The sequence below is a fragment of the Acanthochromis polyacanthus genome, chromosome 20, assembly GCF_021347895.1.
Source record: "Acanthochromis polyacanthus isolate Apoly-LR-REF ecotype Palm Island chromosome 20, KAUST_Apoly_ChrSc, whole genome shotgun sequence".
Taxonomy (NCBI): Eukaryota; Metazoa; Chordata; class Actinopteri; family Pomacentridae; genus Acanthochromis; species Acanthochromis polyacanthus.
The window spans coordinates 14923432-14940518 of record NC_067132.1 but is presented as its reverse complement, the minus strand read 5'-3'; the positions used below and the strand labels follow the sequence as shown (position 1 = coordinate 14940518).

The following is a 17087-nucleotide window of genomic DNA, read 5'->3' as shown; positions in this document are numbered from 1 at the left end:
TACAGGTGCATGATCGCAAATGGTAATGGGATGGATTTTGATTTCTGAAATGTCATTCATCAGCGTGTTGCTAATTAAGAAATAATCTAGTCTAGAGTAAGAACGATGAGCTGAAGAAAAGAATGTATATTCTCTTATGGTAGGGTGATGAGAACGCCACGCATCACAAAGACCAAAATCCTTCATATATTGTTGAACTGTTTCTGAGGATCGCCACACTCGCTGGTTTCCTGTGGTACTGAGCCTGTCCATTCCCGGGTCACACACCATGTTGAAGTCCCCTCCCATAATCAGTGTGATATTTGAGTAACCATCAAGTGAAGTGAAGAGAGAGTGAAAAAAGGAGGGGTCATCAACATTTGGTCCATATATATTCACAATGCACAGTTTAACATTTTGGATGGATATTACCACTATAATAAATCTGCCTTGTGGGTCTGCAATTGTGCTATCAATACCAAAGGTTAGTCTTTAATTTATAAGAATTGCTACTCCTCTTTGCCTGGAATTATAACAGGCTGAGTACACATGTGGAAACTGTGCTGATGGAAGAAGATCCAATGATGAATTTGATAAATGAGTTTCCTGCAATAAAACAATGTCTGCTTGCAAATTCTGCAGTTGCTGATTGATTTTCAGTCTCTTTTCCCCTGTACCAGCTCCACGCACATTCCAAGTGACAAACCTTAGTGCGTTCATGACTGAACAACTAAAGTAAGTGCTACATGCATATTACCAGAGCTTATATCTGAAAGGGGCCACATACGTGCATACATGCCAGCTAAGTGTGCATTCTGAATCACCCTGTTTAATATTTTCAAACATGGTTGTGCTGTTCCAACAAGCTTTAAGTAAATGTGTTTATGTGAGCTGTGTATAGTGCTGATGTGTGTCAACAAATTCCTATTCTCATGTGTGTGTGTGAGGTTTGAGTGATTATAACAGGTGAAATATTGGTGAACTGTGAAAAGGTGAGAAAGAAAAAGAGTGAAAAGTGAAACGAGTAACAGTGAAAAAAATAAAATATGATTTAAAAAGGACATTGGTGCTGTGAGCAGTGCAGTGAAGGCGGGAATTAACTTTAGTATTAATTATTTTATGGCAGTGTTGTGTATAATGACATTGTGAGTGAGATCAAGCACTTCACCTGACATCAGAAGAGCCACGGAGTGGTGTTCCGGTCGCGGTACAGTTGACCGTTGATAAATAGTTTGTCCATCGCGATGATAGCACGAGAGCCTTCAGCTATAGCTTTCTTCCTGATGGGAAACAGGGCTCTGCGCCGATCCAGGATCTCTTTAGGGAACTGATCGTTAACGCCGAAGTTGGTTCCCTTCAGCTCCCGGCCCTGACGCTTCACCTGCTCCTTCTGCTTGTAATTAGCAAACTTTGCTATGATGGGTCTCGGCCTGTGCTCTCCGGGTCGTTTCCCTCCGAGACGGTGCACTCTGAGGAAAGCGATGTTTTTAACGGTTTCCTCCGGGAGCTTCAGATGAGTCTGGATGAAATTCTTCACCGTCGACTCGGGGTCTTCCTCCGTCTGTTCCGGGATTCCAGAGAAGACCAGGTTGTCTCTCATGCTCCGGGACTGGAGATCAATCACAGTTTCTTTAATTTTTTTTATTTTCCTCTGATAGTCGGATGAACCCCTCGGTGAGGGATTTTACCGACTCTCTGAGGCTCGTGTTCTCCGTCGTCAGCTTCTCCACCTGCTGCTGGCTGAATTCCAGGGACTGGCATATAGCTTGGAATTCCTGATGGAGCACTTCCAGCAGGCTCAGACGAGCGTCGAGACTGGACAATTTCTTATCTATAGAGAGAAGAACATCCGTCGAGTCGTTCCCAGGTGGAGAAATGGCTTCAGATGAATTATCATCCCGGAGCCTCTTAGCTTTACCTCCGGCAGGAGTTGAGGTTTGGTTTGGCTTCCCCATGACGAGCGTGTCGTGGCAGCGATCTATGAACTCCGTCAGGCTGGCCAAATCTTCCTCGCTGTGCTCCAGAGTGGATCTGAAAGACACTTACTTCCACTTTCTACCGATTATTATTGTTATTATTATTTTAAAGTTGAAAGATTAGGGGAAGTAAATCCGCAAGCAAATGTGTGAGCGCGCTTTGTTTGAATTATCTGTCTCACAGAAAGTGCGTCACTTACCACATCCTACGTCACTTACCTGCACCCGCCGTCTTCACACTCCGCGTGATTAATTGACGGATTAATTAATGTAATTAACCTCCCACTGCAGCCACGATGCCATGGGTAACTCAGCTGTTACCAACAGTCACATGACAAAAAAAAATCCGGGTCTTTTCAGCTGAACTGGGCTGAACTTCAGGAGACATAGATGGAAACAAAGTTTCAACAATCGATAGTATAATATAATATTTTTTCCCTCAGCATTGTTCACACTGAGAGTGATTGTGTGTCTGTATATGTAGCCCTGTGACAGACTGGTGACCTGTCCAGGGTGTCCCCTGCCTTCACCCGAGTCAGCTGGGATAGACTCCAGCACCCCCTGCGACCCTAATGAGGATAAAGTGGTTTATAGAGAATGGATGGATAGATGGATTGTTCACACTTAGTAACACTTCAAAAAAAATTGTACATACTGATTCTGGATTTTTTAATTTTTTGTAAGTTAGCTCATTAAAAAAGTTCATTTTTAGGTTTATAATTTTGCCATTCTGCCCAGAAGACAGTTTTTCAGAGTTGTCTCTCGCTTTCTCTTGTCTAGCCATACTTTATATTACAGGTAAAAATGAATCTGCAGTGAGTAAAAATTTTATTTAACAGAGTCAAAAAAAATACTCAGTTTGGGGTGCAAAGGGTGGAAATATTTTACACACTGTCATGCATTCTTTTAATTAAAAAAAAGGACTACAAGACATTTACTGAACCAAACTTCCTTTATTTTCTTTTGATTAGGTGGCAATCATCATCCCATTCACAAATCGACATGAGCACCTCAAACACTGGCTGTATTTTCTCCATCCTATGTTGATGCGGCAGCAGCTGGACTATGGTGTGTATGTCATCAACCAGGATGGAGAAGGAGTGTTCAACCGGGCTAAACTGATGAATGCAGGATATGTTGAAGCCCTGAAGCAAAATGATTATGACTGCTTTGTCTTCTCTGATGTAGACCTGGTTCCCCTAGATGACCGCAACATCTACAAATGTTTTGACAACCCCAGACACTTGTCTGTGGCTATGGACAAATTTAACTTTCACTTACCCTACGACACCCTCTTTGGTGGAGTCTCTTCATTTTTCAAGAATCAGTTCTTGAAAATTAATGGCTTCCCGAACACTTACTGGGGCTGGGGTGGTGAGGATGACGATATCTACAACCGAATCGTCTTCCGTGGGATGTCCATTTCTCGGCCTGACTCTGAAACTGGAAGGTACAAGATGATCAAACATCACAGAGACTTGCACAGTGAGGCCAATCCAAAGAATCCTGACAAACTGAGACACACCCAGAGGAGCATGGATAAAGATGGGATTAATTCCCTGAAATACACAGTCAAGGAGATTGTGAAGGATGCACTGTACACTTTTATCACTGTGGATATTCAGGCTCCAGCAAACTATAAAAACATTTAAAACTACATTTGGAACTTAATAAATTTGAGAGAGACACAGCAGATGTTTATTCAAGTATGGTACTTGAATGTACTTTGAGGTATTTCGAGATAAAATACAACACATTATCAAAGATTAACCCAGTGATTTAAATATTTTTTTGCCTTCTGGCATTCTAAAAGAAAGCAGGATACAGTCACGTTGATGGACTGATTCTGATGCGATAGCGGAAGTACTCAGGTGTGCCACTTTAAGGTGGAACAACACTCCAGAATGTATGGCTGGTAAATGATCTACACAGGTTGATGCAAAAGATTAATATGTCTGTCTGAGATCTGACGCGTACTGATTGAGGTAAAAGTCCATCTTGAAACCAATCCCTGTGACTAAATAGTACATGGTGGTGAAGGGATTTTATATCTTGTTTAATATTTGTTTCATATTTGCTTTTACAGTTGGTAATTTGCTTATTTTAGTTCTATTGATTCGTATTGCATGTGTGATTGAAATGCAACAACATCTTTTGCATTTTTTGTTGTTGTTGCTGTTGCTGTAGGTGTGCATTGTAAATACAGGTTAAACAGGAAAGGTACTATGACAATGAGAAACCTGTTATTATATTTGCTGTTGAAAATTGTTTTGTCACAAAAGGGAAAGTAGGAAAGACAGTGTCTGATTTCCTCCAGTTTCCTCACAAATCCTGCAGTTCTTTGAGCTACTCTGATTGAGTTACTCTTAATTGCTATAGACTGAAATTTACTTAAATGCCAGAGTGCCTCTATTATACCTGACCTGTTCAGATCTTAATTTCCAATCACCATAACTTTTTGGCACTGTCTACATTTTTAAATTGCTGACATCCAGACACACAAAGTTGTTTCATTGGACGTCTATAAGCCAATTATCATCTAAAGTGCACAGCAGTGAAGCCACAACTGCTTTAACAGCAAGCATGGATGACAAGGACAAGAATCTGTTTAGTCTACAACATATTAATGTTAAAGGACATAATTTGTGCTTAAACTGTTTAAGATAAATATGAGATATGTATATGGCTTATACATGTCAAGTGATCATGTGAATGAAGGATTTTTGTGGGAACAAGATGTTTGTTGAAATGGAGAGGGAATCTGAATGTTACTGTCTGTTCTAATTTAATTTTATGATGGTACAATTAGCTTCTAATACACCTTAATCATTTTGTGCACTGAATACTCACCTCAGGGGAATTTGAACATTGTGCTTTCTGGAGATTCTGTAAAATATATATGTGCTTTAAAAATAATGCAGAAATATATATGCAACGTGTCATGTAGCCTCATTTTATTCATTGTATGTTAAGCAAATAATCATATTTTTGTTGGTAAAAGTTTCTTAATGTTATTTATTGTCTCCTTTGGGATGTTTTTTTTTTCATTTACATGGACACAAAAACTAAAATCCATAAATCCTTTAAGAATCCCATTTTTGACCAAACCCGATTCAACATACCAATTTTAGTTCAGATAACCAGTGTTTTCCATGTAATCTCGGACAATACTTGTATTTAAATGACAAGGTGGTTACAACGGTGGTGCATGAATTAAATGCGGCAGCATGACCTCCAGGAGTCACACAAAAATGATCAACACTTGACTGTTATTGCTCTGTTAGAACAGATGCCGTTTCAGGCCACCGTCCCAAAAACACAGAAGTGCCACGAGAGGTCACTGTTAGTTTAACATCAGCCTGCTGTATATTTAATGTCAGTGAGGTCATGAGTGTGGCGTTGTAAGGCTGTAAGAGGACTCCTGGGCTGGGGCTCTCAGGATTATCTGGTTGAGCTCGTTGAAGTGTCACAGTGGTTTAGATTAGCTTGTTTAAGTCCTGAAAAACAGTCAAGTTTATTCTAAACAATCCCTAAACACTGGGAACAACCTTTGTAACTATATTTATCAGGCAGTTGGTGTACGTTTTATGCTAGCTGACTGCGACAAATACATAACCCCACTTCCTGCTGTGTAACTCTCACTGCTGTGGAGCACAGCAAGGTTGGAAATGTTAGTTTGTTCGTTTCTACTTCATTCATTGAAACAATTCAATACATTACAAGAGTTTCCAAACTTCTTAATGAAAGGGAGCAGGAAGAAGAAATCAGCCTATGTCATCTGCCCCTTTATAAATATAAAACATTTTGGCTTTAAATTTAACTTGAAGTCTAACTTTGATAGACAATTAAGTGGTTAATAGCAACTATAGTCAGAATTTCTTTGAGAAGGGATGAACTCTCCCCCCTCCTCCAAAATAAAGGCAACGATGCCCACAATTAAATCCTAGACAACAGCTTTACTGGAGAACAGATGACATTGGTGTTGTGGACAACATGAAAACACTCTTACACTTTGGTATCAAAAAAAAAAAATGGCATTGTGTGCAGCATTCTCCAAGTGAACTGCAACATGAGTCTGAATAAATACACTGCCTGGCCAAAAAAAAAAAAAAGTTTCCATCTGGATTTAACTAAGCAAATAGGTAAGAGCCTTCCATTTAATCATGACTGCAGTGATGAATACATTTCAGCTGCGACAATTTATTTAACCCGAGCTGATGCAGTGAGGAGCTTCTCATTTCTTAAACAACCATGTTGGAAGACATATCCTGTGGTCATGGAAAGGATGTTAATCTGTTTCAGAAGGGTCAAATTATCGGCCTGCATCAAGCAAAGAAAACAACTAAGAAGATTTCTGAAACTACTAAAATCAGGTTAAGAACCGTCCAAAGCATTATTAAAACCTGAATGATGGTGAACCATCATCTTCGAGGAACAAATGTGGTCGGTCATGTAGTCTGATGAGTCCAGCTTTACCCTGTACCAAAGCGATGGGAGCATCAGAGTAAGAAGAGAGGCAGATGAAGTGATGAACTCATCATTGCTAGTTCCTACAAGCCTATGGAGGTTTGGGTTATGATCTGGGGTTGGTCAGGTTCAGCAACGTTATGTTCCCAAAAAATGAGGTCAGCTCACTACCTGAATATACTGAATGACCAGGTCTTTACATCAGTGAAGTTTTTCTTCCCTGATGCCATGGGCATATTCCAAGATGGCAATGAGTGGTTCAGGGATCATGAGACATCATTTTCACTCATGGATTGACCTCCACAGAGTCCAGACTTCAGCCCCATTGAGAATCTTTGGGATGTGCTGGAGAAGACTTTGTCTGACTCTCTCATCATCAATACAAGATCTTGGTGAAAAATTATTGCATCTCTGGACAGGCATAAATGCTGTGACATTGCAGAACTTTATTGAAATGATGCCACAGCGAATGAGTGCCGTACTCAAAGCTAAAGGCAGTCCAACAAAATGTTAGTGTGCAACTGTTTTTTCTTTGTTTTCTTTTTGGCCGGACAGTGTATATTAAGACTTTACAACAGGGGTGTCAAACTCCGTTCCTGGAGGGCCACTATCCTGCATGTTTTAGATGTTTCCCTCTTCAAACACACCTGATTCAAATGATCAGCTTATCATCAAGCTCAGCAGAAGCCTGATAACGAGCCTGATCATTTGAATCAGGTGTGTTGGAAGAGGGAAACATCTAAAACATGCAGGATAGTGGCCCTCCAGGAACGGAGTTTGACACCCCTGCCTTACAAGGTTATCTCTGGTGGTTTAAATACCTTTACCAATATTCAGTTATTGATCTAAAGAACATAAAAGTTCAAAATCATTGGTTTTACATCAAATATTAATTTATTAGCTGCACATTTTCCTGATGATTCTGTCTGTGAATTAAAAGTGACGAAGTACAACACAGTAGCTGAAACCAAACAAACAACCCGCAATTCATGACTGTGACCTCAGCACCTGTCTGAACTTCAATGGAAAAAAAGACAAATGATTGACAAACACATGCATATGCTCTTCAACAGAAGTTGAGCACACATATTTGCAGCTTTGTCGCTGAGCTAATGACATTAACTGTTGGTTTCGTTACCGCATATGAGTCTAACATTTCGCTGAAATAAGCATCGTCTCTGTTTGTCATGTGGCTCAAACTGGCTGCTTTGTTTTCAGTGGAACGTTTGTGTACTGGTGCTACATGAAATTCAAATCCCAATGCTGGTTATGCTGTGTTTATTTAACAAACCTGAGAATAGAACATTATATGTTCTGTATCACACTTATTTGAGTACTATTAAGAAATTAAATAATAAAGATGGATCTCTGTAGTTTATTTGTATGTTTAATGTAGTTTAATTTATATTCAGTTATTTTTTAACCAATTTGGGAACATCTTACGACTTGCAAAGTAGTGTATTGGTTTTGTATGGAATGTATAGATCATAAAATAATAAAGAAAATAGTTTTTTTTTTAAATTTACACCAAATCACATATCTGAAAGGATAATAAACATTCTATTTCTCAGTTCAGTAACGTAAGCAAATACTAAGGAAATGCAGTCATGCCATTCATATTCAAATTTCCTGTTCCGTGCTACACCCCACCCTTCAATCCCAGGTGCAGGAAATGTGAGACCTGTAAATGTGTACACAAAACATGTAAGATCTATGGCACCATGTGTGACCCTCCCATTACATTACATTCGTTGTTTTCTTCTTCTGCTTAACATATTCCAGTTTGTAGTGTTCTGATCAATTACACAGCATACAACAAGCACTACTCACTGTTATATTAATACTTTGTCAAAATGGAGTAGCTGTTCATCTCTAGGTGTATTGTTCTCACTGAAACCGAAGTCAGAGTGGATGTGATCGTTGTTGCGAAAACCTGCCCTATTTGTCAACCTTTATGATTGAGCAGTGTCTTCAGTTGTGCTGGCCCTCCCCTCACTGACCTTGTGGTTGGTTAGCCTGCACATAGGAAGTCTGCAGTGTAGGAGGGCTATCAGTGACGCCATAGGGGGGAAGTTTACTGGAGGTGGAAATACCCTCAGTTTTGTTTCACTTCGCAACAGATAGTCTATCACACTGGCTGAATTGTTTAAAAGGTTGTGCCTTCCTGGGACAAATATCAGAAGAATCCAGGCAGCAGACAGAATCATATGGACATCTACACGTTTCATGGAGCTGGCGTGGGCAAGTTCTAGTTCCTGGAACATATCTGAGATTTACACACAAGGATCCTGGTTGAGGACGCCTTTCTTGGCTCACAGCTCCTCCTGGGTTGTTTGAGGACTTCTTAAAGAGTTGGAAGGAAGCTGCTGGTTTGCCAGGTTTGACACGGTACCATCTATCACACACCAGTAGAGGGCCCAGTGTGACTGCAAACTTGTATTACTTTTTATTTGTAGTAATACGGTTATTCGTGTATGATTTTTATTTCATTTTTTAAATGAACTCTTTAATCTACTAAATAAGCAACTTTCCCTTTAATGCATGACCTTTTTTCTTAATCTAAAAGCACTTGGAGGTCAGATACACAATAAATGAGCTCATACAAGGAACTGAAAGCAGTGTTGTTGACATACTCAAATCCACAGTAATCCACCTTGAACTGAACCTCTCACTGCATTCTCACATCGAACACGAAATAAATGACACAATAGTGATAAATTATTAACCACAGGTGTGAGGCCCAGCCTGGTCAGCTGACTTGAACAATAGAAGCTGTTCAAAGAAAATAAAAAACGATCTGTTGGCTCTATTGTTGGGAACACCTTTGACTTGCAAAGAGAAATGCAGGCAGCAGAGCTCTGAATGGGCTGTTGAGTACACAACACTCAACGTTGAGGACAGCAAAACATGATGAGAAAACTCCTCACCTTCCTGGCAGCTTTTCTTCTCCTCAGTCTGGTGTCTTTTGCTGGGGTTTTACTCTACAGCAAAGACAGCTTTTTGACTTTTTTAACAAGGCCATATCCTGTGGCAAATGGAAACTACACTTTTTCCTGGAGGATAAAAGAGGTTCAGCAACTATCGGTAAAAGAAACTAAAGACCCAAAAGTCAACCAAGAAACGATACATATGCCGGCCTCTACGAACAAGACTTTGGGACCCTGTATTGACCCCCCTCCAAATCTTCTGGGACCTCTCCGAGTGGAGTTTAACTTTAAACTGACTTTGGAAGAGGTGAGAAAGGAGATCAGTCGTCCTCTCCAGGAGGGAGGACGGTACAAGCCACCAGACTGTATCGCAACACAGAAGGTAGGTGAAGGAGTGCAGAAGAAATGAATACATTAAAAAAAAAACAGTGAAAGTAATGATAGAATAACAACTGCTTGATTTGAAAATGTTTACTATTATTTATAATCCTTGGAATTTATTTAGAAAATGGATATCCCAACTAACAGTGTTTAATTTATATAGTGTCATATGTAAAAACTCTTATCACTACATCAGCAGCAATTTGTATTTACATATTAAATGTAGTATGGACTAAACCTTGTGATGGCTGGAAAAAATTAAATTGATGTTAGTAGGTTCTTTGGACATTTATCATTCAATTTTATGTGTGGAAGTCCCTGTTTAAATGAATTTTATATTTGGTACTTTGCTTCTATCTTCTTTTTCTCTTAATATTTCAACAAGTACAAATAATAAAAAAAAATGTAAGTGAAAACAGACAATACTTACAGCCACTGACAATTTTCAAAAGTATCAGGGTAAATACAACCTAAACATTTATTTATGCATTTATTCTGTCCTTTTGAAAGTAAATCAAAGGTTTTATTTTTCCTTTTAATTTAAAATTCTCCACTGACAACATCAACATTCTACAATAAACTGAATCTGAATTGATTCTGTTTGATTGGATCAGTTATTAAATAGACTCAGAACACTCAGTTTGGGGTGCAGAAGGTGGACATATTTTACACACTGTCATGCATTTGTTTTACTTAAAAAGGACTAAAAGACATTTATTGAACTAAGCTTTCTTCATTTTCTTTTGATTAGGTGGCAATCATCATCCCATTCAGAAATCGACATGAGCACCTCAAACACTGGCTGTATTTTCTCCATCCTATATTGATGCGGCAGCAGCTGGACTATGGTGTGTATGTCATCAACCAGGATGGAGAAGGAGTGTTCAACCGGGCTAAACTGATGAATGTAGGATATGTTGAAGCCCTGAAACAATATGATTATGACTGCTTTGTCTTCTCTGACGTGGACCTGGTTCCCCTAGATGACCGCAACATCTACAAATGTTTTGACAACCCCAGACACTTGGCTGTGGCTATGGACAAATTTAACTTCCGGTTACCCTACAAAACCTACTTCGGTGGAGTCTCTTCACTTTTCAAGAATCAATTCTTGAAAATAAATGGCTTCCCGAACACTTACTGGGGCTGGGGTGGTGAGGATGACGATATCTATAATCGAATCGTCTTCCGTGGGATGTCCATTTCTCGGCCTGACTCTGAAACTGGAAGGTACAAGATGATCAAACATAACAGAGACTTGCACAATGAGGCCAATCCAAAGAATCCTGACAAACTGAGACACACCCAGAGGAGCATGGATAAAGATGGGATTAATTCCCTTAAATACACAGTCAAGGAGATTGTGAAGGATGCACTGTACACTTTTATCACTGTGGATATTCAGGCTCCAGCAAACTAAACCAGGATGCAACCTGTAGATCCTGGACTGCTGCTGATTATTGATTTATTGGTGTTTCAGTCTCAGAAGTCAAATAAGTGGGCGGTACTCCATGATTATTCTGGGTGGTTCTCCGTTCTTGAGATCCCTGTGAATCTGTTTGGTTGGCCTTTTATAAACCAAGGGCAGTCGTGTGTGTTTATGTAAGGTTTTCTATGGAAACCATGTCTATATGTGTCTGTCTGTCTGTCTGAGGTTTAGTTAACCTCTTATTTGCTTTAGCACAATCTTTAAATGACAATCACTGTTGTCCAGATATGAAATTTTTTCGGCATCCACAGCAGTTTTTTTTCACATTTCTGACTAAAGTGAGAGAAAAAAAAACATTTAAAACTACAGTTTACAGCATTTAATAAATTTGACAGAGACACAACAGACTTTTATTCAAGTATGGTACTTGAATATATTTTTGATGTATGTTGAGGTATTTAGAGATAAAATGCAACACAACAGTCATTTTGATTTTTTTTTTTTTTTTTGCCATCACACATCCGAAAAGAAAGCAGGATACAGTCAAGCAGATGGTTCAGATATCTAAATCTAAATTGTAAAAAATAGCTCCATCAACACTTGGAAGAATATAGCATAGGTTAATGTTCAAGTAACTGATTGTGATGTGATCGCAGAAGTATTCAGGTGTGCCACTTTAAGGTGGAGCAACACTCCAGAATGTATGGCTGGTAAATGATCTACACAGGTTGATGCAAAAGATTAATATGTCTGTCTGAGATCTGATGCGTACTGATTGAGGTAAAAGTCTATCTTGAAACCAATCCCTGTGACTAAATAGTACATGGTGGTGAAGGGATGTTATATCATGTTTTACATTTACTTTTTCAATTATTAATTTCCATAATTTAGTTCTATTGATTCATATTGGATGTCTGACAGAAATGCAACAACATCTCCTATATTTTTGTTGTTGTCATTGCTGTTACTGTAGGGGTTCATTGTAAATATGGGTCGCACAGGAAAGGTACTGGATAGGTTTAGTCAACAAGCAGACAGGAAAATAGGGAGAAGAAAGGGGGGAAGACCTGCAGCAAAGGACCGTGCGTTGGAATCCAACCTAGGCCTCTGCATCAGAGACAGTTGTAGCCCTTGTTCATGGATCACCTGCTCAACCAGTTGAGCTATCTGGGCACACCACCTGTTATTATATTTGTTGTTTTTAATAGTTTTTACTGTTGTTTTCACTACTTTTAACTGTCACGGTTTAAGGATGGCAATGGGATGATTTTTATTGCGGCAGCAATGCAGTGGTTCCTGTATATGTTTCTTTTTGACGGAAGGGTTTGATATTTATTTATAGTCGTTGCAATGCAAGTGTGGCATTCTGCACAGTGCCCACACATGTGATAATGTCTTGTGTTCAGTAACATTTTTTAAAATATGTATTTTAACAACTGAAAAGAATTGTACTGAAATGTGTTTCTTCTACGGTTTAGCACCTAGCTTGGCCAGGAACATCAAAACCAAAGAAAAACAAAAGAAAATATATGCACATTGTCAGTGAGACACAATCTACATTGAGTACAATTGTTCAATGGATTCAAGATGCCAGCTACATTATTAACAAACATTATTTACCATCTGATCAGCAGATATACTGTCGTTGTCTTCTTTATGCATTCCCATTTTTACAACTGTGGAAAAAATGCCGGGAGTGACTGACAGTTTCTTCATTACTGAGGTGCTATATATTCTTTAAGGTTTCTGTAAAGTTTCCACTGTAATTGTCTTAGATCATATCAGATAACTTGACCTGTCACTTATGTCACAAAAGGGAAGAACAGTGTCAGATTTCTTCACAGTTTGCTCATGGCAACAATCCTGCATTTCTTTTTTTTTTCTTTTACTAAAATAATCAGACTTTGATCTCTGCTTTAAATCTGTAGTTTAGTTAGTCTGAATTGCTATAGACTGAAATTTAATTAAATGCCAAAGTGCCTCACTTATGTCTGACCTATTCAGATCTTCATTTCCAATCACCATAACTTTTTGACGGTGTCTATATTTTTAAACAAGAAAAGCACTCAGAGAGCACAGTAAGCCAAGGCTGCTCAGTCGTCGTATCTTTTCCGATGGATAAAATCTTGAAAAAATTTGTGGCTGAAATCACGGCACCATAGAGTATGGCCATTTAATATCGATGTACCCACAAACAAAATGACGCTGCACTGAGAACAGGCGTGTGTTATGAATGTGTATGTTTACCAAATCATCACCAAATTGCGTGATCTAAAAATGTAGCGGGTGGTGGGAATTGATGGGACTCAGAAACACCCTCACAATATAATCAATTGTTTTTTTGTATGATTTCCAACGGATAACTCCTGATTAGTCCACAGTGGTGGATTTGTAGGACGACTGCAATCATGTGATCGTCAGCAGGCAGCTGACATAATTTTCACTTAAACTGTATTTAAAGCAAATATGAGACTTTATGGCTTATATATGTCAAGTTATCATATGAATGAAGGATTTTTGTGGAAAAAAATGTGTGTTGAAATGTAGAGGGGATCTGAATGTCACTGGAAGAGAAATAGGGGACTGAATCTTGTTTTAATTTATTCTGTTTGTTTTAATTTAATTTGAAGATGATATAATTAGCTTATAATACATCCTGTACTATAAGCCGCGCACACATATGTATATTTAAAAATAATGCAAAAATATATATGCAATGTGTCATGTAACCTCACTTCATTAATTTCTATGTTGAATAAATAAATTCATATTTTTGTTGAACAAAGTTTCTTAAGATTATTTATTGCCTCCTTTGGGGTGTTTTTTTTTTTCATTTACATGGACAGAAAAAAATGAATATATTATGTTTTGGAGTGATCATAATGCATGTGTGCATTTAGAATACACATTTGTGTGTGTGTGTGTGTGTGTGTGTGTGTGTGTGTGTGTGTGTGTGTGTGTGTGTGTGTGTGTGTGTGTGTGTGTGTGTGTGTGTGTATGTTTTGGTTTGGTAATTAAATATTTGAAAATAAATTTTAAAGAGATTAAAAATATCCATTGTATCCACCACAAAGAACTGAAAATTTTGCTGAGTTTCCCTCATTCTGAAATATTCAGCGCATCTCCCTTAAGGTTCTAAGGGGCTGGACTGGCCTGAGTACTTTCTTCAAAAACCCTTTTAAAACCTGCAGATTGTCTTACTTTTTGTTTGCCCCTTCCTCCCCAGATGCAGGGTATCTTCTGGTAACAGGTATAGCTAGAAGCCTCAGGGGTCAGAGAAATATGACCTGACAGTTCAGTCGAGCAGAAGACACTTTAGAAAGACTATTCAATGGCGCTCTGCCCAAAATATGCACCACACTCAAAAACAGCAATTCATATGTGTCCCCCAGACTGCCCAACCTCCTCATGAATTTTTCAGCACTGTTGCTCTAGTAAATGAGTGGTGACACAATATACTTTGCAGGCAGAACCAACCCATGTTAACGTTGAATTCATTATGCAAGACTGATTGACAATCATGAAGATAAACCTACATTTCAGCACAAGTTCAGTTTTGTTTATTCAACATTTAGCACTAATTTCAAGCCATTGTACTCTGTCTAAGATCATTAACTCGCTTTGTCCAATTTTAGATTCCAAGATTCTCATCACTTATCTTGTGATTCATAATTCAGTTTAGTCTGCTTCCTTGGAATCTAATCAATTATGTAATTTCCTGTAGTTTTATAATTTCAGTTAGCTATCAAGCTAACACAGCTTCACTTAGCATAACACTGTACTATGTGGTCCTCACTGTGTGCCAAACAGACACACCCACTAACAGTCAAAAGCTTGTACGGTGATGAATTATTGACAAGTGGGAGGATTACACAACACTGTTCTGAGAGGAACTGTGGCACACGTGAGAGAGGTAGACAAATGAAGCGTGACAGAGGAGGAAGCAACGCAAATGGAGAGAGGAAAAATAGTGCAGGGGGGTGGGGGGGTTGCTTTCCCATGAGGTTGCAGAGGTGAAACCCAGGCGTGATGTGCTTAGAGGATGTGTGGTAAAGGTCAAATGAACAACATCTCAATCATTGCTTTTCTATTTTCCTAATCGTTTTTGTTGGTTTATCAAGGGATGAGCATATCAACATGTAGGTTAGTGTGCATGTGTGTGTATTTGCATAAATGTTTTACTGCACCAGTTCAACTCCAATCACGTCTCTCACACACTGTGTCAGCAACCCCCCCATCCTCCTCCTCCTCCTCCTCCCCAAACCCTCTCCCATCCGCCTCCCTGCCCAGCCCCCTCTTTTCATTGGTTGACCTAGTGGAGTTACTATGGGAACGACTGTAGAGAGGCTGCCATGCAGAATGTGGGGTACAGCTTTTGAATGGTGCTCCATCACTCACACAAACACACGCATTTATCAAGGCCAGGAAACACCACCTAGCATCAAGGCAATATTTCTGGGAGTAAATATCAGCATGATCTTCATGTTTCTCTTTCTGTGAAATCTATTTTTTTCTCACCAACACCTGTTTACTTGCTTTTGCTTCAATTGGCCATTCTGAAAAGCTAAATAATAATTAATTCTGTCCCTGTTTCCAATATTGCTTGATTCAACTTGTAGTGGTGTTGCAAATATAGACAGCAAAATTGTGTGTTGATTAACAAGTGCATTGATAAAATATTACAAATTAACTGTACGTCGGAGCACATGCTACCCTCCAATAGTGAATTGTAACTAAATATATTTATTCATGTGTTGTAGTCAATACAAATTTGAGCTACTTTATCTGACTACACACTCTACATTACATCTCAAAGGGAAATATTGTGTTTTGGACTTCACTATACATGTCTGACAGCTTTAGCTACTTTCCAAATTAAGATTTTTGCGCACAAAACAAATGAAGAACTTATAAATTATGTCTTGGCGTAACTTAAACTATCCAGCAGTTTCAAGAAAAAGCATAGTGCAGCTAAAATGACTAGTAACAGTCATTTGACAAAAAAATAGTTTAGAGCATTTCTCGCAATGTTCGGAATTTTATATACAAAACAAACAGTTGATTCATACAGAATATAATCTGCAGATTAATCCACAATGAAAGTAATCATCAGCTGCAGTGGGTTTTAAAACAGTTCAAAATGAGCTTCACCTCACACCAGTTACAAGAAAATCCCTCTCTTACCTGAATGCACAAGTAATAATAATCTCATTTAAGCACATTTTCCTGATTAAAATTCCATTTTTATGCTGATGTAGCATTTTCAATGAATATTTTTATTTTTAACAGACTATCTTCACAGTGTGGTATTCCACCCATCAACCATAACAATAAAACTACCTCCCCAGTATAGAGTAGGTCCTCTTCGTGCCACAAAAACAGCTCTGACTCATCGTATCATCAACACGGGATCTCTGGAGAGTCCTGTGCATGGTTTCAAATACTTTGGGTCCTGTGGGTTGCAGGGTCTCTGTGGATCAGACTTGTTCCAGCACATCACACAATGCTGGACTGGATTTAGGTTGGAGGTCCAGTTAACACCTTGATCTGTGTCATGTTCCTTGAGCCATTCCTGTGCCGTTTTTCGCCCATTCTCCCACTCAGGGATGTTGCTGCTGTCAGGAAGTGCTTGGCTGCATGTTGAGGTTGGTGCTATCAAAGTTACATCCATGTTCATACCAAGACCTGAAGTTTCCCAGCAGAACATTGCATTGTAAAGATCTGATCCATGTTATCCACTTCACCTGTGGCATGGTTTTACTCATGTAAAGAATGTAAAAAAAACTTCCAACACTGTTCAAGTAAGGAGACGCACATTCATAGCCTTAAATGAACTTAGAAGAAAGTATATTTAGGAGTTTTGCCATGACAATCTTTATGTTTTCTAGGTACTGCAATCCATTGATTGACAGACTTTGCTGTGTCTAT

General features: G+C 38.8%; 2 protein-coding genes across 2 annotated transcripts; both read left to right on the top strand.

Annotated features, from left to right (window-relative positions):
- Positions 1–2251: 2251 nt before the first annotated feature.
- LOC127531346 (beta-1,4-galactosyltransferase 1-like) lies at positions 2252–3607 on the top strand. The gene is made up of 3 exons (XM_051940455.1): positions 2252–2260; positions 2927–3228; positions 3352–3607. The coding sequence occupies exons 1-3, from the start codon at positions 2252–2254 to the stop codon at positions 3605–3607; spliced, it is 567 nt and encodes a 188-aa protein (XP_051796415.1).
- A 4822-nt stretch (positions 3608–8429) lies between these two features.
- On the top strand, positions 8430–13938 carry LOC110955982 (beta-1,4-galactosyltransferase 1-like). Its single transcript, XM_022201197.2, has 2 exons — positions 8430–9731; positions 10482–13938. The coding sequence occupies exons 1-2, from the start codon at positions 9330–9332 to the stop codon at positions 11148–11150; spliced, it is 1071 nt and encodes a 356-aa protein (XP_022056889.1). The 5' UTR covers positions 8430–9329; the 3' UTR covers positions 11151–13938.
- Positions 13939–17087: the final 3149 nt, after the last annotated feature.

Bases quoted from the DNA above. Each gene is read 5' to 3' on its own strand.
- LOC110955982 (XM_022201197.2), top strand. From the start codon at position 9,330: ATGATGAGAAAACTCCTCACCTTCCTGGCAGCTTTTCTTCTCCTCAGT. The intron at 9,732-10,481 runs GTAGGTGAAGGA...TCTTTTGATTAG, and splicing joins ACTGTATCGCAACACAGAAG to GTGGCAATCATCATCCCATT.
- LOC127531346 (XM_051940455.1), top strand. The intron at 3,229-3,351 runs TCACTTACCCTA...CGATATCTACAA, and splicing joins GCTATGGACAAATTTAACTT to CCGAATCGTCTTCCGTGGGA.